General features: G+C 38.5%; 1 protein-coding gene across 4 annotated transcripts in view; it reads left to right on the top strand.

Moving 5' to 3' along the window:
• Positions 1-378: 378 nt before the first annotated feature.
• dock8 (dedicator of cytokinesis 8) overlaps positions 379-23,406 on the top strand; it is a 58,883-nt gene continuing 35,855 nt past the window's right edge. The window contains exons 1-8 of one of the 4 annotated variants that reach the window (XM_008418357.2): positions 379-676; positions 9,799-9,885; positions 12,155-12,254; positions 18,159-18,334; positions 18,633-18,704; positions 18,823-18,931; positions 22,724-22,933; positions 23,239-23,324. In XM_008418357.2, coding sequence (XP_008416579.1) covers positions 624-676; positions 9,799-9,885; positions 12,155-12,254; positions 18,159-18,334; positions 18,633-18,704; positions 18,823-18,931; positions 22,724-22,933; positions 23,239-23,324 — 893 coding nt within the window. In that variant the 5' untranslated portion in view covers positions 379-623. Of the gene's footprint in view, positions 677-9,798; positions 9,886-12,154; positions 12,255-13,434; positions 13,651-15,460; positions 15,482-18,158; positions 18,335-18,632; positions 18,705-18,822; positions 18,932-22,723; positions 22,934-23,238; positions 23,325-23,406 lie in introns of those variants that run through there. The other 3 variants (XM_008418358.2, XM_008418359.2, XM_008418360.1) reach the window with 3 other exon arrangements.

The following is a 23,406-nucleotide window of genomic DNA, read 5'->3' as shown; positions in this document are numbered from 1 at the left end:
TAAGACATTTCTGCGGTAGCCTACTCTTTTGTATTCAAGAAACACAGGCAGAGCAAGATAACAAATTAACAAATTTAATTAGTAAGCGGTTTGTACAAAATATATATAGACAGTGCGGTTTGAGTTGGGGGATAAAACTGCGCTTAATCGCAAAAACTCTTGAGAAGGTAACATGTTTGACATTAAATGAGTATTTTAGTCTAGCTGTGTTGAGGACTGTAGTAAACCATTTCAAATAAATCAATCTAGTAAATAAATAAATAAATAAATAAATAATTGTCTGGTAACGCTCATGTCAGCAGCGAGGGAGCGCATGTGCCTCATGCATCCACCCTGTCTGTCCCATTCTCTTCTTCCTCCTCCTCCTCGTCCTTCTGCCTCGCCGCCGGTGTCAGTCTGACTCCCTCTATCTCGCACTTAACTCCCTCCACGGGATACCTCAAAGCACATGCGGAAGTTTCCACCCCGGACAGCTGCTGCTGCTGCCGCCGCCGCCGCAGCTCAAATGAGCTTCTGACAGTTGATCAGTCGGAGGGGAAGCAGTGACAGCGAGGAGGTGGGCGAGGCGACACCGCCAGGAAACACCACAGCCGGATCCGCTGGACTGGACCTCAGACCCGCGCATGGCTTCTCTCGGCAGCGCAGAGCGACGGGCTTTCGCTCTGAAGATCAACAGGTAAGGAAAAAAAAAACAAACAAAATCCTTATGATTTGTTTTGATCCTTCGGGATGAAAAGACTGAATGCAAAACTGCCGAGAAATAATGGGAGGGTGCAGTTTGTTCAACGCGGAGCAGGCAGCCACATGTTGTGAATAATAAAAGCTGCAGGTTGATTCACTCTGCCCCGGAAAAAGGCAGCCCGGAGGGCCATCAACTGTCCCAACTTTTCTACAACTTTACTGTGGAAGCCTTATTAAGACCTGTTATAACAGGCTTGGTAATATTGATAATGTTATCTTTCATAAGTTCACTCTTATTTAGATTTTTTTTTTCTGCCCTAAATAATGGTATACATTTAGGAAGCAAACCTTGTGCTTGACATCTGAAATGAGTGTCATTTCCTCTTCTTGACCATGCAGATTCTAATGTGATCATTTCCTGTGGTGAGTTAGCTCTGACAAGTCCAGAGATTTGGTATAAATGAGGGATGTGTGATCATAGTTCCTACTGTGAAGCTGACCAGGTGGGAAGGAAGTATGCATGTGGAAGTCTATTGTGTCCTATTCCTTCTCTGTTTTTGACTTCTGTTATGATTAGACCTGCAGTGACTCAAAAGCGTGTGTGTTTTGTGTAATATTGCAGAAGTCTGACAGTGCGCTGGAGTTCATTCACATTGTGAAAGTGGATATAGAGGAGGGGTTATGTTTTCTTCATATTGATTCCAAAGTATTTTCCTTTTCTCCCTTTTGGTTTGTTGCAGTGAAAGTAATAATTCTCTGCAGTAGTCGCAAATGAATGAGTTTGTCAGCGGTCCGTGGGATCGCTTCTTTGTTTCCCCATGCGCAGTAATAATAGAGCTGCATTCTTGATTGAAATAGCCAGGAGAAATCGTGGTTCTCTGTATTTGTGCTGCGCTGTGCAGAGCTGAGCTCAGCGGTTGGGAGATCAGAGAGAAGTTGGGCCAGAGCCTGAATGCAGTGATGAGCCAGCATCTGGGCTGGCTAGACCATGTGGTACTGTAGCATTGCAAGGTGTTTGAGCAGATTTATGCATTGACTGCGTAGTTTCATTAAGCCTTACTGGACCATTTGAATGCAATTCAATAGCAGTTAAGAGATTTTTAGCTGTTGAGGTTTGTTACAAAGAGGTTGGTTGCTTTCTCTCAACAAAGGTGTTCTTATTGCAATTGTTCCATAGATTGTTATTTTATCTTAACCTGCTTTAAGTTTGTTTAACTTGTCTGCAGTGTTTTTTTTCTATCTTCATGGTATTGTTTGTTCTCTATTGTTCACTAACAACCTTCACGTAACAGCTGTACTTATTCTGACATTAACCACAGGTAGACTCACATTTACTATTTTGGTGACTTCTGAAAGCTGTTAGTTGCACCTTAAGGTTTTATTTAGGGGTGTGAGAGTAAGTGGGGCTAAGTGCGACATGCTAGCCAAGCATTTCTACATTTTATTTGCTTAAAAAATATGTACCCGTTTCCTTTTGCTTACTATGCACTGCGTACCTCTCACGTCCCAATGAAATAAGCTATAGTGTAAAAAAGATTAAGGTGGAAGTATATTTTTCCTTTTTAGAGCACTGCAAATACCTCATGTCAGAAAGAAAAACTAGCTTTATAAGATAAGAGTTTAGCTGGTAAACTATTATCAGTGAGCAAATCTGTAAAAATTAGAGAAGAGTTGTCAGATAACGGAGAATTAATTTTTGCCAGGAATGCTTTCTAGAATGTAGCCCCACATGTTTCCTTGTTATCTGCTATAGTGCAAACAAGCTTGAGGAAATATAATATGAGATAAGAAAACCTCTGATAAAGGCTGCACACTTGTATGTTAAACTATTCATGCATCTGCTGTTGCTTGAGCAAGTGCTGTTATTATTGGTGCTGTAATGCAATTTGATTACTGATCGGGAAGGCCAGGTCAGTCCTAGGATTCCCCTCCCGACCCAGTGGAGGTGGTGATGGGTAAAGAGTAGGAACTCCCTCTTGGACAATCTCTCCCACTCGTTGCATGTTACAGCACTGGAGAGCTCCTTTAGTAACAGGCTTCTGGCTTCTGCTTCTTACAGACATAAGAGCATTATTGTGGGTCTTTCCTCCCTGCAGCTGTTTCTCACTCAATAAGCTGTTTACATTTCTGCTCTTCTTACTCAGGTTTCAATAATCAACAATTAGACAACACATTTTGTATTGTTTCTATTTTATTTTATCCAAATCATCTGGACATTCCTTAAAATCTACATCTTCTACATTTGCTATTTAATTAGAATTTTAGTTATCTTACGTTGTTTTGTTTGATATTACTATACAGTTTCTATTTTGTTTATCGCTGCGGTTACAGTTACATTTTCCCACAAAGGGACAGCTAAAGGATTCTATTCTATTCTATTCTATTCTATTCTATTCTATTCTATTCTATTCTATTCTATTCTATCTCAGAGATTCATTTCCCACCTTGAGTGGGAATCACCCATGAATCAGACACTCAGTTTTTCTGTCATCACATCCATGGCCATGTCATAGGAAAACGGTGACTCCGACTAGTGCAGTGCCACTTCCTTGTGGATTTTGTTTTACTGTATAAGGTAAATATAATGTTTACAAACTACTAAGATGGATAAAAATAAAGCAAGATAAAGTGTATGATTCGTAAAATGTTATTACAACAAAAAATATTTTCTTCTATATGACTATCATGCTCTGACATTGTATAAGGACACTTTTGGCTTTCTCTTTGTTACATTATTTTTGGTTCATTGGGGTTTTCTGCCACAGCATTTCATTCAGTTTGTTGTTGATGACCCACTTTTAGCCAAGAATTAGTTGTCAGACAGACAGTCTTTATATGTTAAGCATTACATTTAGACATCACATAAAGTCTGATTTCAGGATGAATTAGCTACTTGGCAACTGTTATACGTTTTTACCACTTATACATATTTTTTTCTCATTTAGATCAGATTTACACTGTTTGGAAATTGTCTTATAGCTATCCCCCGATTATCTGGCAGCATGTTGGTCAGAAGTTGGCATACTTTTCCTTAGTTTCTTCTAGATTTATCTTTGAACTCTATTGCTTGGGTCTAACATTTTGAATATCCTTCCACAAGCTCCTCACAAGTTTGCTGTAGTTGTGTAATTTCTTATGACAGAACTTGTGCAAGTGAGTCAGTTTTGTTAGCCACCGCACTCACACACACGTTCAATCAGCAACACCCAGAAATGTTCTGGGTGTTGCTGATTATTACTTTGTGATGGCAGCTTCAAAACCTTTGTTTCCTTAGACCTCTTTGTAACTAATTTGGTTGTGTGTTTAGCCCAGTTGTTTATTTTGAAGAGCTATTTTTCCCTAAGCTTATCTTGAAATGTCGTCTCAATGTTTTCCTACAATGATGATACCATCTGTTTTGTGAGGTGCACCAGTCCTTCCTGCAGGAAAACACACCTACGTTGATGTTGTCCCTTTCATACCTGACAGTTGGGAAGGTGTTCCAAGTCATGCAAGTTCCCCCTTTTCCTCTCCAAATGTTACAAAGATTATCAAACACTTCAAATTTAGTTTCATCAGCCCACAGGACATGCATCCACATGTAGTGTTTTTGTCCCTGAGTTCAACTGTAAACTGTAATCTGTTTTTTTTTATGTTGCTTTGGGAGTAGTGATCCCACTGAGGGGCCTTTTTAGAAATAGAAGTTGATGAGCGAAATAAACATATCTGATTTAATTTTAAGCTTTGGGTGCATTTGGTCAAATAGCTGCTAAATACAGCAATAAACCAAAGGGAACTTGGAAAGTAAGTCAGCCAGTCACAAAGAGGAACAGCAGACACAAGTTGAAACTCTAGTGTTAGAGTAAGATGAAAATATCTTTTTCTTATCATTTACACTGATACACGTTTGTAGACATGGTTGCATTGTGCTTATCAGGCTGAAACAATCTTTTGTTTATACAGCCCATAAATATTGAATAGTCTCAGGAGCACCTCCTTGCCTCCACATCTTTCTGTCAGCAAGGCGTGTGCGAAGGAAATCCTGCAAACTGAGAACACACCGTCACTCACTGGTATCACTTCACTTTTCAGTATTAGGACAGGAAATGCGTTTCTTGTTATAGGCACCAAAAAAAAGGGGAATGGAGAAGAAGTTTGCCTGTTAACAAATGCAAGACATTCATCATATAAGAGATGCCTGCTGAGTTTAGCTGGGAAAAGTAGTAAATATTTAATAATCTCTCATTTGAACTTGATGTGATTTAAGAGCACATGGTAACAGGTGTGAGGACAGCTGTGGGCATGCAGCCTCTATTGTTCAATACTTCTAAGTGGAAAGGGGGGCTCTGGATTGTGTTTCATCTGATTTCCTATGGGTTTTCGGCAGATGTCATCTGTTGACCACCGGGTCTGTTGGTGGTTCCGCGCTGGTACTTATCAGTAAAAGACAACGCCTTCAAATCCAAGAGACTTTAAGCAAATTCTGCCTTTGTTTTTATGAAAGTCTCCTTTGGACCCTGGTTTTCACTTGAAGCCTCCAGCGACACAGTTCTTGCAAATGATGGCTATGTTAGTGTGTGCCTCCCTTCGAGAGGAAGTTGAGTTGTGATGCTGCTGATAGCAGTAAGACCCATTAAGTCTGGAGACGTATGATAGGATGAGACGGGCAGAGGGGGCCATCTATGTGGTCCTCTCACTTCTCTTGTGTATGCCTTGATCTCCTGTCTTTTCTTCTTAGCTTAGATTAAAAGAGAGAACTTTGATTCTAAGGAGAAGAATTTTAAGGGTTAGGGAAACACTCCTCTCATAGACAAACGAATAGGACTGCAGACGGTTTTCAGAACAAATTCCCTCTGGAGCTGACTCGTTAGGAGGAAAACCAATAGTTTTGTTTACATGTTTAAATTGATCTAAGACATTATCAGTTATATTTTAGGAATTCACCAGCAAATAATAATAGAAGTCTTCCCCCAAAAATCTTTTTACATTAAGGCTACAGTGCATAAAGTTTAGAGGACATTAATTTCTCTCACTTCAGTTCTGTTTGAAAGATAACTGAATGGAAAAAAGTTAAAATGATATAAAAGTCTTTGCGTTTTTTAAATGATATTATATTATGCGAATTGAATAAATATAAACAAAACCTAAAATTTAATAAACAAAGAAACAAAATGATTATTCAAACAATGAAAAGAAATATAATCATTCAGTCACTTTTATATTGTCTTTAGAGCAGAATTTTATTGTCATTTCTTTCTTGGTTTGTTTTACATATAATTGGAAGTGAGTAGCAAATTGGTGGATGAATAAAACCCTATTTTTGATAAAAAGCTAAATTATATTTAAAATGTAAAAATAAATTAAATAATAAAGGACCAGTTTCTTGAAAGTTTCACTCCTGAGGAATAAAAGTCACCATATAATTGCTTTAAAATAAATCTTTATAGTCATGCAATGAGCAAATGAAGTACATACAAAAAATACAAATATATTAAAAACTAAAATAATAAACCATTAACTGAATACAATGAAACAATTCCAATACTTTTATTATGTTACATTTTTAAGAAGTATCTGTGCACCATTAAATGTTTCTAATTTCTTGTAGAAAATATTTTCTTGTATTTGGAGCAGATATTTTGGCTTTCCTTTTCTGCTGGAGAATGTAGGGGCCAGTTTCAAGTTTAGCACTGTAGGTTAGTTTCTATGTATGACCTTAACAGATTAGAGCTATCCTTTATTATCCGGCAGTGGGAAAATGTAGATGTCACAGCAGCAAGTTAAAGTAAGTTGGAAAACGTATATGTTAAGGCAAAAAAAACTGCATCAAGAACAAATTTACAACATAAGAAAAACGATTCTGTACACTGATTAAAGTAGCATACTCAGATAACAGCAATAACATTTTGAGTTTGTTGGGAACAGTCATGGTAATAAAATCATACAGGTGCTTGAAGGCAGGACCTGCAATAAAGCACTTGTGTGCACCTAGGATGCAGCAGTCTGTCACTGAAGGAGCTCTCCAGTTCAACAACAGCTGAAACAGCAACAGATGGGCAAGTGGACAAATGTTAAACTCACAATTTAAAGAAATGAGTCCTTTAGCATTGTGTAGAATAGAAGGTTTAAGTCATTCTCCCAAGGAAGTTTTACCTTTTTTAATGTGTGTGTGACTAAGAAGCCTGAGAGTGGTTTAAGAAGTGTGTTAAATGTCTCTGTGTTCAGTGCCTCAGGGAAAATGTAAATGTTAATTCAAAACCATGTCTGACTTACAAGTACCTAAATATGTGGCAGTAGAATAAAGTTGTATGTAGAAAAAAAACACACTCTAAAGCACCACACTTGCAACTTATAAACATTTTATAAAACAAAAGCCCCAAACAAGCAGTGATGGTTCACATTCAGCTTGAAGGAGAGGTTTGGGAACGGTGCCAGAAACGCTGACAGGAACCCACCAAGCTCTCAAACAGCAAGTGTAGGCCTGCCATGTGTGACATAACAAAAAGCTCCCAGCTTGTTTCTACGCAGATGCATAGTAGATGATTTTAGGCCCACAACATATGCTGAGACGAAGTTTCATGGAAAATCTCCTGACACATTTTGGAAATCTCACCACTTTGACGACGGATGATCATTTTAGGAATTTGTCCTCCAGTGACAGTCTCATGCTGTCATCATCACAGCATTGGATTTCACAAGCGCTGGTTCTTAAAATCTTAAAGTTTAATAGTTTGAAGTTTAACTAAACTAGGGAGAGGTGAAGGACATGGTCTACATGCCATAAATATTTCACATGAAAGCTGAGCATACATTGAAATTACTGCTAAAAATGCTTTGCTTTGCTATTGCACGTGCCCGGTATATTGCCATGGTCTGAACATTTTTTGAAAGAATGGGAAAATAAAGTATCGTTCAGTTCGGGTTATTTATTCAGAACAAAAATGGAGCATAAAAATATCAGCATTATCAGACATCATTCCTTGTCCCGTTCTCTAAAGAGCCATTTGTCTGTTTGAAAAAATGAGCTTGTATGTCTTATTGTCCTGAAAAGCAACATTGAGATTGGCCAGAATTAGCAGGTCAGACCTCATAATCAATACTGGTCAGGAAAAGACTGATTGCTATTGACTATTGCTGAGTCCACTGTATACAGAGTGGTGAGTGCTGGAGCAAGGTAGTGATTTCAGATATCAGGGACGGGTACTCCAGTCAGAGACTTGGAGGATGCATTAAGCCCCACAAGATGCCACCCTGGGCGGTTGCCCATGTTACACATATCAGAAATCGACTGCCATAAAAGACTGCTGTTCATTTGTGAATTTCTTTATTGCGACTTTTATGTTTAGTGCAATACATTTTTGATGATAATATTTTTTTTATTGTTTATTCAATGTTGCATAACTCTGTATTTTTGTGTTTATTGATGTAAAGCACTTTGAAATGCCTTGCTGCTGAAATGTGCTATACAAATAACGTTTTATTATTATTATTATTATTATTATTATTATTATTATTATTATTATTATTCATAAATATGGTAAAAAATTACATACAATACAAACACGTAATGCTAAATTTTGAAATTGCGACATCCCTATTACATATGAATTATTGCAGAGATTAAATACAAACTCTGTAGAAATGAGGTGTCATTGGTTTTCATCCAATAAGACGTAAATCTAAGACTTGACTTGTGAACATGACCTATTGACATATTTTCAATTTAATTATCTAGTGTGTCTGATCTGTTGAAAAATTCATGTTTTTATTGCTTTATTTTTAAGTTCAGATGACATCATGTCATTGAAGGAACAGTGACGAAGTGTACGTTTTAGAAAGTGCCACTTTGACTATTTTCAGAAATTTGCAGTAAGGCAGAGATTTTGTGTCTTGATGAGGTTTAACATCCCAGGAGCAGCAGCTTTTTTAGACCAAAGTGGTTACACTTTTTTTCCCTTTTCTTTTGGCAGTGGGGTTTTGACCTCATTCATAGATCTCATGGACTTCTTGTCCTGCCATCCAAAAGCTCCAGATGTACTTCTGATTGTCAAATGCTCCTTCACTTGAAGTCTTGACTCTGAGTTTGGATCCTCACATGAACTTGTGTTTTTTTTTTCTTCAGAAGTTTTTATGCAAGCTGCTTTTGGTAAAATGACAAAATCCAAAGCTTTTGTTTTTATCCTCTTGACTGGAGCTTAGCTTTTATGTGACAAAAGATGCCCAGGGAGAGGCCCGCTGAAAGGAAGGGACAGCTGTTGCCTACTGTCACAAGCTGTTTGCTTACCAGTGGTAAAATAATGTCAGCTTGGTTCTACTGGCAAGAGCTGATTACAGTTTTCATTCCCTGGTCTTTTTATAGATAGGCCCCTAATGTCAGTCATTGTTTGTGACCTAACAATCTCCCTTGTGCATGCCTACAAGATTTTGTGCCTACAAATTAGACATTTTGTACATGACTTGTACTGAATTGTAGGTTGAATCATTTTGGTCTTTGTAGGACTGATGAAACATGCAGAAAGGAATTAATGCCAGTGTTGTTAGGAGGTTACTTTGTACTAAGGATGTCTTCTAGGGGAGTTATGTTATAAACCGTCTTTCAGATTTCTAGTTGGCATTTATAAAAACTCAGCTTAAGCAACAAAGAATAAACCATTATTTTTTTTAAATGCTAGTTTTGTTTCAAAGTTTTTGTGTTAACAGGATAAACTAGAAAAAAATAACAGATCTAAAAGTATACATTTTCATATTGATCTAGTAAATTATACAAGCAGCAAATTTATAATTCAAAGACAAGTCAGTTTGACTAAATAAAAGGAAGGCCTATAAAAATATTCACCTCCCTGAATGTTTCACCCTTTTCATTGATTTTTGTAAATCAACCACGATCAACAGAATTTGGCATTTGCAACAAAATCATTTACAAAATAACTATGAATATTTGACACAAAAATAAGTGATTGCGTCACTTACTGTCTTCAAAATGACTGACCTAATTCAACAAAGGTCCAACCAATTAGAGGAAGTAGTTTCACAAGGGGTAGAATGTAGATTTTCTGAATGCAGTGATTGTAGTCCAAAGGCATCTGTGTCTGGGAGGTTCATGCACTGGTTAATCAGTATTTCTGGCTGTGATTACAGTATGAAGACATCAGAACACTCCAAGGAGATCAGAGAAAAGGCTATTGAAGGTATCACTCAGGAGATGGATACAAAAAAAATTCTAAGGTACTGAGCATCTCATGAAGTTCAGTTAAGTCATCAAGAAATGGAAGGAATGTGGTTAATGTGTAAATCTGCCTAGATCAGGGAATGGATACTTCTTATAAACATTGTATGAGTCTTGTAGGGCACAAACCACAAATGACTTGAACCTTTCTTAAATTTTAGTTTTCTTAAATATTCAATTCTCTTAAACGTTTGCACATATTTTGACACTACAACCACACACCTCGGGGTATTTTACTTGTAATTTCTGTAATAGACCAACAAGGTGTGTACATACTTTTGTAAGGGACTAAATGGATTGTGGCATTCTTCTCAGAAATCAGAAGCACAAGAAGTACATGGTGAGCTTGAAGAGCATAATAAGCTCCTGACACAATCATTAGCCGGTCTGCTTTGGTGCAAGGTGCAAACATGCTGCTTCAATAAACCAGTTAAGTGACCAACAGCATTGTGGATGTTTGCAGAGTCAGGTTGTAAGACTGTGTTGTGGTCGGTTCTGATGATTTCAAAGCAACTTTTGCATTCGTACAAGCTGCAGGGCTTCATTGTTTGGCCTTGTAATTGCAATGCACCGAAGGATTCTTGTGGAAACAGAATGTATGTGTGCATGCGTGCGTGTGTGCGTGTGTGCGCTGTTTTTTGTTCATGGTAATAATAGTTTTATGATCTCATTTTTGGTGTATTTCTTGAGCTCACCCCGTAGAACAGTTTTAATCTGAGTTTGCAGTGGTGTTTTGGTAAACGTTGTCTTTAATCTTTTTATTCAACCATTTTATTTCAGTGGCAGTATGGCTATGTGTTTGAATAAATACCACTGGCCTGCTGGACTTTGCTCTTTGTGTAGATTTGTTTGCACACCACCCATGCCTTGACCTTTTCTGTACTGACTCAGCTTAGTCAGTACAGAACGTGATTTATAGGTAAAGTGGAACAGGAATTGAACACCTTGATATAAGCAATATTGGATCTTATTTGATCTGTGTTTACATGCGAACGAAGCTGAATGAAGCTGTCTTTCTGATCTGCACATAATGTGTTTTACTACAGCTTCATAGGTTTTAGTGTTCTGACACTCTCTCCTAACATTTTGTTGTTTATGGTTTGTGGAGATAATTAGTAACAGTTATGTTGCAACAGGCTTAACAAACTCATGAGACTGACCACAGGGGAAGCAGCCAGCAGCGTGACCCATTTGCTCAAGTCTTTTGCCCTTAAAATATTTGCTGTGTGGATGTATCACAGCAAAGCAATTCTGACATTTGAACATGCTAACACAGGCACTTATCAAACCTCTGTTAATATGCAGACATCCGATACATTTTTTAATTAGATGAAACAAGTATAGGATTTTTTGTGGAAGATTTGGTCAATCTTCTATGACATGGTAGATTAATTTTGAAAAAATAGACGAACCCACTCCGAGGATATGGAATGTGAGGAACAAACTGGGGCACTGTCTCCCAGTTCTTGTTCTCCCTTCCTTTTATAGGGGTAGCTCTTGGAAAGCACAGACAAACACTGTCTACCCAACATTTCTGAATACTCCTTTATCCGTCTGTCATGTTGATTTCCTGCTTGGTTTGACCCTTGAATCAGAACGCCATCATTTAATCCAAAGCTGGTTTATTTTCAACTTGACAAAGCATTTCAATGTCAATGGAAATCTGCTAGTGGAAGCAAAAGCATAGATAATCCAACTCAAAAATTAATGGAACCCAATGTGTTTTGGACTGAAATTGGATCTAATATTATTTAAAGATACATTTTTTCTGAAGGAAGTGGATGACGTTTTCAGAATTTTTTTTTGTAAAGTCTGAATCTGTATCAAATCAGAAATGCACTAATGTACGATTTTGTGGCCATTTCTTTTAAACAATGATATTATTTTTGTTCTGTGATCGATTTTTGACCAGATCCAGTTTTCTTTTAAGAATGACAACAGCTGAATATTTGTTTCAGTAAACTCTCGTAATAAAAGTCTAAAGTAAAATGAAAAAAAACAAGTTCTCCCAAAACAGAGTTTGTTGCCTTGTCTGACTTATTTTCAGACATTCCACAGATGAGGAAAGTCTTCACTCAGTGACAACTTCCAAACCAGGGAGTGTTGTCAATGCAACCTAGAGTATTTGCATACGTTGTGTTGGCTGAAAATAAGCTAATTTCCTAGTGTATCTATAGCTCAGATAAATGATGATAATTTCCTTTTTTCTGCCTTACGATCATAAGGCAGAAAGGCCTTATAAATATCCGTTTCTTATTTTTATTCCAGGCACAGTTCTGCAGAGGTTAGACGGAACTTCATTGGGAACTATGGCTTATATCACAGTCGGTCCAACTCCAGTTCGTCTCCCACGGCCTACGTCAATGTGGTGAGTTTCGTTCTGTAGGAAAATAATACATTAGTGTTTGAGTTCAAACCTGTTTGTTCTATTGATATCCCACATCATCATCTTAAAATGTGCCTTTGAAATATTCAACTAATTCTGAGGTAGCATAACTGCAGGCAAGGAAATAAAATTTTTTTTCCCACTGTTTTTTATTGCTTTTCCTGCTATTTAATATGAACTTTAAGGGTCATCACACTAAAACACTGTAAATGTTTCATGCCAATAATCTGGTGTAATATTGTTACGGTTTGCAGAATTTTTCCCCCCTAATGCAGCACTCTTAACAGCTTTAGTGTTTGTAAGCATATCATCCTCACATCCTCTTTACTGTCATTAGCCTGGAGAAAGACTGACTCAGTGCAGTGTCTAGTCTTGGAGATTATACTTTAAGTCCCAAAAAATCTTCAACAAAACAAGAAAATGCCTTAGCAAAGACGACTGAATCATCACAGTGGATGGGAATAAGCAGGTGTGTCGTGTAAACATGCAAAAATAATTAAAAAGTAAAATTATTTTTGCCAATTCAATTTGAAATACACAACTCGCATATTAAAAGGACTCCTCATAAATAGAGTGGCATGTTTCAACTGTTAACTATTGTTCATTCACATTTTTACGACAAAGTTAATGGTTACACAATATCTTATTTAACAAAATCAATTTTTAATTATATTTAATGTTGCAATATTGTCTGTGTTCAGAAGATGGCAAATAAAATCATTCAGAAGTAAAAAAGACACCTTTGCTAATGGAGCTAGTTCTTCAGAACAAACATTTTAATAGAATGTTTGATGGAAGAGCAGCGTTGGTAGAAAACAATGCACAAACGTGTCTGCAGTCTTTAGCAGGTTGTAAAGTAAAAGACCATTTTAAGAGTTCAGAGGAGATTCACAAAGTGTGGACTGGACCGGAGTCAGCGAGCGCCACCATATACACGTCTATATTCATGCTCTACAATCACAGGTGTCAAACTCCAGTCCTCAAGGGCCACTGCCCTGCAACTTTTAGATGTGCCTCTGCTGCACCACACCTGAATAGAATAATTAGGTCATTAGCAGGCCTCTACACAAGAAGGAGGTAATTAAGCTATTTCATTCCAGTGTTTTGTACCTGCGGCACATCTAAAAACTGCAGGACAGCGGCCTTTGAGGACTGGAGTTTGACACCCCTGCTGTTGTTCTGCTCCTTGTGTTAAGTCACTCCTGAAGCAAAGATGTTAGAAGTTTCTCATCTGGTCTCAAGAGAAGAAAGAACAGATTGTTTCTGAGTGATCCAAAGTTCTTTGTTTTTTAGATGAGGGTACATTTTGCTCTTATCTTTGGGAACTACATTTCTGAGAGGGACAGACAGTTTTTGCAATCCATGATGGGCAAGGGAGGTAGGTCATCTGCTGGTGTTGGTCCACTGTGTCTTCTTAAGTCCAAATAAAGCACAGGCATCTATCAGAAAGTTTCATGTTTCTCTCTGCTGGCAAGCTGTATGTGAATGCTGATTTTCACATTTTCCAACAGGACTTGACACCTACCCACTCTGCCAAAAGTACTAATACCTTCTTAAATGAGGTATTAATTGAACAGCAAATTTGTCTGACCTAAAATGCAACAACAATCTATGCCATAGACTATATGGCATAAGGTGTAACCTCCATTACACCTTAGGAGAGCCACAGGCTAATCACCTCCATGCCACACTGCATTGATACATTAATTCGTGTAAAAGGAGCCCCAGCTAGTATTGAGTCAATACCCTTCATTTCTGTATGTAAGATCCTTTATTTTTTGGTATTATACATTATGAATTTTTTGCATTTGCTCAGAAACTGATTTTTTTTTTAATCATTAGCTCTAAGCCATCATTATTCAAAATAATTGAAATGCATACTTTAGAATATATCACACAGCGTAAAAAAAATCATGAGTTTTATTTTTTAAACCGAATTTCTGAAATGCATGATCTTTTTCATATTATTGTAATGCAGTGAGTCGTACCTTGACAACAATACATGTTTCCTAAACATGGTTTGGAAAACTATGGATTTCTTTCTACAAAGGAGTGAATAGCATCATTGCAGGTTGGAGCATAGCAGGTTGTTATCACAGCTCTAAGGAGCAAACAAACAGAATGATGCAGTCTAATCCTGTGCAGGGATTGGTTCCCACACTACGCTTCAAGATTTCCTGTGGCAGCCTTTGAGTCCCTGTCTCTGCCTTCCAGTGTTTTATCTTCCACTTCCTCCTCCTTTGTTTTTTTTATCCTGGCTTTTCTCTGTCATTTCATCCTACTCCGCTGCTCTACATTTTTGTCACTCAAAAGTTTACCAAAGCTCTTAAGTGCTAAGTCTCCTGACATATCTGTAGCGTGACTTAGCTGAAACCCTGTTATACTTCCCTGGGTTTGATCCTTGAGCTTCTCAGCTGACGTGGTTTCGGTTGCACTACTTAGACCCTTCACCCCACTCTTCCACCTCCACCTGCTGGCATCCAAGACTGTTAATCTGTAACTTGCTTGAGTCGGGAAATGGGTCAGCGCCTAGGCTGCCGACTGGCACTGGATGGGGCTGTTTACCTTGCAGCTTATGAGGGGAAGCGAATGTTTAATATGTCTGGATTTGGCATGCAGGGAGAGAGGTTTTAATGCCATAATCTCTGGGACGGTGGTTTTCTTGTTATTCAGCAGTGAGAGCTCAGGGATGAGTGAGGGATATTCACTGTGGCAGTCGTGCTTGGAAATCTGTGTGTTGCCGGCTGAGTGTTATTTTAGTTTTGCTGCAAAAACGAAGAGATTAAATGAAAAGCTTTGCATGATATTGCAAAGCTGCTCCTGTTTGCCCCTGTGCAATCTGTTCCTGTGTTGAAACACTGGTTGAAAATGGGAGCGCTTCAGTGATGTCACTTCCTACAAAGCGTTGGTGGCTTTTAAGCATGTTCAAAGTTTGTAGTTTGAACTTAAGCTAATAGAAAGCAGACAGTGCCATATTTTGCTCCAACTGGTCCTGATGTTGGATGCTTCCCTCCACAATCCTCTGTAGTTTTCGTCTTCTATGAATAAGAGGATGAATGTAAAGAGGATCTGTTCGCTAGCTTGTGGTTTATTTTCAGTACAGAGCAATCAGCGTCAGTAGAAACGAACAGTAGTACAGGTTCCCATATCCGGACTGCGCCATTTTGTACACTTCCTCTTTAAAGTGGCACTTTTCAGTTGTGAGCAGGGTAAGTCTAACATATCTGTTGGAGCTGTGCAGGTACTAACAGAGACTTTAAAGCTATGCTAAAACGCTCATATGTCTGTGGCGAGGTTAAATTAAGTTCTACATTTTAAAAATGCTGCTTGTCTACGGTTTCTGTTTGCAGTCTCATCTGGCTTGATGGGGTGGATTATAAATAGCAAAGTATTGGAAGATATATCAGTTTCTTGAATAATCATATCTGATGTGTACTGAAAATGTTTAAATCAGAGAATTCATTATGTTGAGTCTTGGAGCATTTCTTCTCTTTTATCCTAATAATGAAGCACATGAAAGGTTGCAGTTTGTATCATCTGGCCGATCTGCTTTAAGAAGTAGATTTTGCAGAAATATGATCATCATCATTAAGAGCTGATTGAACACTTTAGGAGTTTTCCTTTCTCCCTTGTGTTAACTCTGCAGAGCACCATTCACAGATTACAAGCATGCATGCATTAGCATTCATTATTTTGGGCGGGGGGGCAGTTCATGCTCTGCACTAAAATAGAGAGAAGCTATGCCGCGATGATTGTTCAAGCTCTGAGTAAGACTGCCTCATTTGGGATTTTGTTGAGGCACGCACCATCCCTGTAGAATCGAGGTGCTTCACCTGTGTACACAATATTATGCTGCGTATCTCTTTTTTCAAAATTGCTACTATTTTGTAGCTTGCTTGCTGCTCGTGTCATTAGTTTTACAGAGAAATGTGCTTCAGGGTGCGCGGATGTGCAAAAACATGTCTGCAGGCAGACAGAATTTGCTCTGCCTATAAGAGTTGCGTAGAACAATGACTCATGTTGTTGCTGCAGATTTCCCCACCTCTCCTCTGTGCACATACTGCTCATGAGTGCGTGCATGACATTTGCTATAGTACCTCTGTACTTTTAATTTTTCTCTTTTCCACCTCCCTTACACATAGTTTTAAAAATACACTGTCCTAAACTCTTGTAGGAGCATAAGCATGATTCAAAGCTTAGATGTTTTGTAAGTTGTTCTGAATATTTATATGCAAGAAGATGCTATTTGTCTTTTTTGCATTTGTGCATTGTCTTTGTAAGCTATTTTTAATATTTCAGAAGGAGACTGCTGTGTTTCTGTAAGCTGTCTGTTTCTGCACCCTATTGACGGATTGGAAATCTGCCCAATTTTCTGTTGCTTTCCTGGAGGTTCCTCTTTTTACCAGCATAACCAGCTTAACCTGACTACTTTGTCTTTCCTAATCAGTTGGACATTTTGCTACCAGTTGGCTTACAAAAACAGCTCACATAACCATTGATCTTGGGGATTTGTTAAAGTGTGTATTAAAGTGACTATATTAACTATGTGCAGAACGGCCTTTATCCCTGTATGTTGAGATAATTATAGATTTCCTTTTGATCTGCCTGAGAGAAGAGTGGGGTTTTAGAGTATCTGTCTAAAAATAGGTTCACTAAGAGCAGAAAAGGCCCAGCTGTCTAAAACAAGCCAGGTTTGTTCCAGTTACTATTTATGTCTGTTTGTGTATCTTTTGTTCCTTGACAGGTATGAGCTATTAGAAAATAGTCATGATTCAACATGTTTGGTCCTACCCCTTTTTTTTTCTTTAAAAAAATATTTTCTGCACTGCTTACAGTGAATTACACAAGTATACATGCTAGCTGAACTTTTTCACATATTCTCAAATTACTACCATCAACTCCAATGTATTTTATTGGCAGTTTACACAATAGACCAACATAAAGTAATGAATAACTATGAAGTAGGAGGAAAATGAGCCATGGTTTCTCTTTTTACTAATAAAAATATAAAAAGTGTGATGTATACAACAGACTAGCTTTATTGATGCATTTTATATGCACCTTTTTAATCCTCCAGATATATTGGGGTATGTCTCCACTTTCTTTGCAACATTTTTCACCCATTAACCCAGTTGTGCTTATTCTTTGCAACAGATATTCCCACCTGAGCTGTGAATATCTGCAGCTTCTCCAGAGTTACAGTTGTCCTCTTGCCTGCTTTTCTGATTAACTTTTCTTCCCTGTCTAGATTCGACGAAAGTCTGTGGCCCTAATATTTTCTTGCTTTCATGTTGTTGAATGTTGCCATGGTGATCCCACGTCTCACTTTAGGCTCACTCAGATCATTATCATGTGAGGGTGTGAAAGTTGGCTACAGTTGCCTCCAAATGGACAGGGGTATTTATTTTGACATGAAGTTGCACGCAGCAGACTCTCGTCAGCCGCCTTCCGAAAGTAAATTTGCGTGACTGTGTTTAGTTTCATTTCAAAGTAAAGATGCCGTAATACATTTGCAAGCTGCACTTTTCAGATTTATGAAGAATTCTGAAAGTATTCTTTTCTTTCATCTTCACACTTGGTCCACTGCATTACTTGCATCTAAAATGTATTGAAAGTTGTGCTTATAATATGACGAAAGTTCTGCACAAACTCATTAGCCAAAATATTAATTTATTTGGACCTCCTAGGGTGCTCATACTTGGAAATACCTGTAATTCTTTAAAGAAATCACATATCATAATTTTTTGGTAAATAATTCATTTCTCTGAAGATGCAAAGCTTTAGTGCTTACTTGATTATATTTGCTGCTAAAATGCCTTAAGATTCCTTTAGTCTTGTTCCATCATAAAACTTACCTTTAATATCTATGACCTGTGGGTTTCTCAGCCTCCGGCGTATGACGCAGTGGAGCCATTGGACCTGGAGGAGTTCCTGATGTCACAGTTAAGAAGTGAAGACTCGGATCTGATGCATGAATTTGGAGACTTCCCTGACGATGACCTGAAGGTGGAGCAGGTGGAGAAGGAGCGACGTACCATCCGGCACTCTGTCCCAGAGGATGGGTGGGTTATGAACCAGAAAACATCAAAGAGAGGAACATTTATATAATGTCCATACAGTTTCACAATCACTTAGAGAAAGACTTTAAGACACAAGGCTTTTATCGGAATGTTTTCTTTCATTTCTTAAACTATTTTGTAATTTTATCTTGCTAAACATGTGTGTCCTGCACCTTGACCATGACTTTCAGATAAGCTGAGACGTAGAATTAATGGTTTTCAGATGTCTCTGAATGTCTGCTTGCATATTTGCGTGTCTACATATTTTTTTTTTCCCCTGTTCTCATTCCTTTCCTTTCAGAGGCGACTTAGATCCACATGTGAGAGATTGCGTGAAGAGTTACACCCAGCCATGGCTGGTTGTTTCCAGGAGGTAAACTCTCCAACTTTGTTTCAGTCCAGTGATCTTCATGTTTCCCCGAATGGCAAACATCAGCGTTCTTTACATCGCATGTTAATCCTTGTTGTTGTCTGTGTTTGTGCATGTAAAGGTGCCAGGGGGATGGCTGGAGTGCATATTCAGAGCGAGTCGGCCTGCATAAAGTCCTGCATAAGCAAATCTTTGAGTCTGATTTCCAACCAGAAAACAAAGACAAACCAGTAAGAAGCCTACTTACTTACAGCACTCCTTGTATAGCATTTTAATTCCAGTCTCTTTTGAATAGTTTAAGCACCAAATAGTTTGTTAATCAAACTAATGTGAAAGACACTAGCACTGGCTGATTAACCTGGGTTTATGGAAGGTTTTCGGCCTTTTTTCTCTTTTCAACAATGAACAAAGTTTGCGCAGAGAGGCTCAATGCAAATGCAAATGTAATATTCCGGACATCACAGCATCTGTTTTATCACATGACCACCTAGCATGTAAATATATTTGCATGTAGGCCATTGAAAATAGCTGACAGTCAGGTAGACATGAATCACCTCTGCATTCAGCTGATGTGATAATGCAGACTTCGCATAATCTTTTTCATCTGTGCATGATTAGATGTCTCATTTGGTATTTCAAGTAGCTCTTGACCCTTCAGAAAGATGCCAATCTCTGCACACTATGCTCCTCAGCGTGCCACAATTGTTGCTATTCACTTTCACATTGTTATGATGCCACTTGCAGTTGACTCTGTACTATTTAGTAACAAGTGAACGTTACAATTGGACTTATACAGGTGGCTTCCTCTCACAATAACAAATTTGAATTCCCTGAGCTCCTGTGTATGACCCAGTCTATCACAAATGTTTGCAGAAGCAGTCTGCATGCTAAAGTGCTTGTTGTTGCATTTATGGAAGCAAAACTTCCCTCGTGCTTTCAGTTAGTACACACAGCTAAACTGACCTCTCAAAATCTAGCTTGCTCCTATGTACACGTGTATGGATAAATTAACATTTGTCCACTTTCTTCGTAATCACAGTTTTTTTTAAGGAGCTGCAGGAAAAGCATGATCTCTTTATTTAAAGTGTCTTTTGTTGAAGACGCTTTACTAAGAGCAGTATGGCAGTCCATACTGATGAAGGCCTGAGAAGCATGAATGTGAATAGCAAGGGGGTGGGTTCTTTAATACCGAACACAACAGCGTGTTGTTATTCTTATCACTCCCTCCACTGTGAGAATGGCTCCTTCACGTTTAGTTGGCCTCGTTTGCACAGAAATAAAATGGGCTATTTTCCCAATTTGTTTAACAAAATAAGTTTTTCATGTTGTAAAAATTTGGAAAATTATAAATTCACCAACCGATAATTAGCTGCTCAGGTCACTGCCTCATTTTCCTAGTGGTGATTTATTAGGCCAACTTCCCACGCTGGCCCCTCTGCAGATTTTCTGTCAGAGAGTGACCAAATCCCTGGCAGTCCCTGCCACCCAGCTCCCTTAAAGCACCACTTCCACCCACTGCTTGCTCTGGTTAATCATCCAAACCCAAAGGCCCTCTATTACTGCTGCAGGCTTCCCATCATGTCTATGCCAGAGAGAGAGAAAGAGAGAGAGGGGAAGAACAACACTATTGTCCCCTGTCCTTGGTCCAATCTGTTTCAACAAAAGCCCCGGGTATGTGGTGTGATGGACTCCTGGAGCCTCGACAGGGTGAAGCTTTACCAGGGTGGCTGCTCGGTCAGTCCTACCCTGTAGGGTAAAGGCTTGCATCTGGGCTTGATGGATGATGAGAGTGAAAAAGACAAGAAGAGGGGGTGGGGGGTGTCAGAGAGAAGGTCCTCATCATGCAGTGTGACTGCAGAGGAGTCATGCCTTGCCCAGTAGCTTGGTGTTCATGCCAGGAACAGAACTTTCTCTTTAAACATAAAAAGTTATTGAAATTAAGGAGTATTTTCTGTTAATCATTTCATCTCATCATTGGAATTAAACTGATGGATGGCTGAATTTCATTACTTTGCATGTACATCTGCAAAGAAACTGTCAAACACAGATGGATTGTTTTTTTTCAAGTCAGGCTTGTGAACATTTAATCTAAAAACACGGCCTTGTCCCAACACACCGTCTTCTGGTGTTGAAGTCCTGGGGTTTCCTCCAAAGAGCCCTTGTGTAAACGCATTTTAGGAAATGACCTAGCTATGAGTGAACCTTTTAGGAAGGTTGTATTATTTTAAGATGACTTCAACCAATCTGGAAGTACTTTGATACTTCAAATGGGTTTATTATTCAGACATGATCAAAGATGATTCTAAAGGGCCTCTGAACATATCTGTATATCACAAAAAGGAAATTCACTCGATTAGTGGAAGTTCCTGCTGCTTTCTTCAGTCCAGATGTGCTGCTTGCAGTGTTTTGGTTGTCAAATAATCATCAACTCCAGAAATAAATGAACAGATCAGTTCTGTACTCTGAGCTGCTTCGGACAAATTGACTACATACCTCCTGCGTGTCCTGGAGATAACAGTAGAGACAACTAGCTTATTTTCCCTTATTCTATAACCGTGGCTCTTAATTCCTTTTACTGAGAGAGGACTTTCTTGCATTTGTACACATATGCACTCATAAAGTTAATCGTAGTAATGGAGATCTATATATCGCCACGGAAAACGCAGCTAGACACAAGCGCTGGCCTATGAGCTTTTTCTACTGGTAGGAAAAGAAAAGAAGATGGATTGAAAGAGAGCAGTAGCTTTGACAATGACTTCATTCAGAAAAGAAATGACACGAAACAGAAGTGAGCCACCAGTACTTTTTATGTAGAAAGAGCAGAAAAGGAGTACAGTAGGAACGGTGCCATAACTATTATTTTCTCTGGATATTCAAATTCACTTTAACTTATCAAAAAACCTTGATAAATTGATGCCTTATTGATAAATTGCTGGTATTAACTTTTGTATCAAAAAGTGGAGTCACAGACATTTATTGGAATTCAGAAAATGTTTATTATAGCCTTTAGAACCAAACAACAAAGACTTGACATCATGAATGGGATTAACTGTCTCATCAACACAAGCGTTGCCTAAACTTTTAATTCTGAAATACTGTTCAAGCAGAAAATTTATATTTACTATCTAATTATAATTTAACAAGAGGAAGTCATATCTAAATGTCTTTTAATCAATCAATCAAATTTTATCTGTATAGCACATTTCAGCAGCAAGGCATTTCAAGGTGCTTTACGTAATAAAAAAAAACCAAAATAAAAACATGACATTGAATAAACGGTAAGAGAGAGAGAGATTTTGGGGAAAAAAAAAGATAGAAACATACTTTTGTTACAGAATTTAAGCGCCTGTCGTCGCCGGACTCCGCCATCCGTTTAACACGGGTATTATCCAGACCCCGTCGCCTAACAGGACAAGATCTCCAACCTCTCAGCACCAGGCTCCGTCCACCTGTCACGCGAATTTTTGCGCTAGGACTTTGCCGTCCTACATGGATTTTTGTGCAATATTTTTACCTGTTATATTCTAGAATTTACAGGGTTTTTCTGTGACCCTCAATCACTCGCCACTTTTACATAAATAGATAAAAAGTAAAGATAAAAACATAAAAAATATCGAAGACATCAAAAACCCGCACTCTAACCCTAATTTAGCCATAAGCAACTCTAAACAGGTGGGTTTTAAGTTGAGATTTAAAGGCACCCAGTGTTTCAGCTGTTTTACAGTTTTCTGGAAGTTTGTTCCAAATTTGTGGTGCATAGAAACTGAATGCTGCTTCTCCTCCTCTTAATAAGACTTTCCTCTACATCTAAATGTAACATTTCAGTTTCATTCAGTGTATTCATAAAGCACCAATTCACAATAAATATCGCCTCAAGGCTCTTTATATAAAAGATGCTCATCTTTTCTTCATCCATAATTTTTCTCTCAAGTATTTTCATCCCTGTCACATGAATGTGATTCTGCTGCTCCCATGTGGGCCACGCCTTCGCACCAATGTATCCTCCTCCATCTTTGCCTCAGGTCAAGTCCCCGACTCTCGCAGGGCTGAGTGACGACTCAAGCCGCACGCTGACCTCGTGTGATTTTAATTTGCGGAGCCTGACTCCAGACCAAAGGGTCGAGGGTCTGCTGGCCTTCAGCAGCCACGAGGAGCTGGATCGCTTCAACCAGGAGGCGCGGCATGCAAAAAGACATCCCGAGGTGTTTGCGCTTTACCCGCCACCTGATGAGGTGAAGTATTCACTATTTAGCTGTTTAAATATGTATAATTCACATAGTTAAATCAACCAAAGCAATTAATCCAGGTTTTATGTGTGGAGACTTGTGCAACTTTTAATATCGATGTTGAACGCTGACCTTAACTCTGAGCAGATCTGAGCTTGGTTTTTGATGTTCCACATCTGAAGAACATTTTTACATATTTAGGAAAATCGGCACTTGCATTGTGCAAAAAACATTTTTCTGAAAATATAAATTTTCTTCCAGCCCGTCCACATCTGCTTTTCATTTTTTGCTTCTTTTTGTTTTTGTTCTAGGACGATGCGGTGGAAATCCGGCCCATTCCCGACTGCCCCAAAGAACACACTGGAGAACGCATCTTGATTCGATGCCAGGCCATGAAGTATGTCATACATTTTCATTATATTGTGGGAGGGGGAATAGTTATATCATTTCATCAGCTTCTTTCTGTTCATTGTGCACGG

This window comes from Poecilia reticulata, linkage group LG9 (assembly GCF_000633615.1).
Source record: "Poecilia reticulata strain Guanapo linkage group LG9, Guppy_female_1.0+MT, whole genome shotgun sequence".
Lineage (NCBI taxonomy): Eukaryota > Metazoa > Chordata > Actinopteri > Cyprinodontiformes > Poeciliidae > Poecilia > Poecilia reticulata.
The sequence above is the reverse complement of the archived record's forward strand: the minus strand, read 5'-3'. Positions and strand labels throughout refer to the sequence as shown.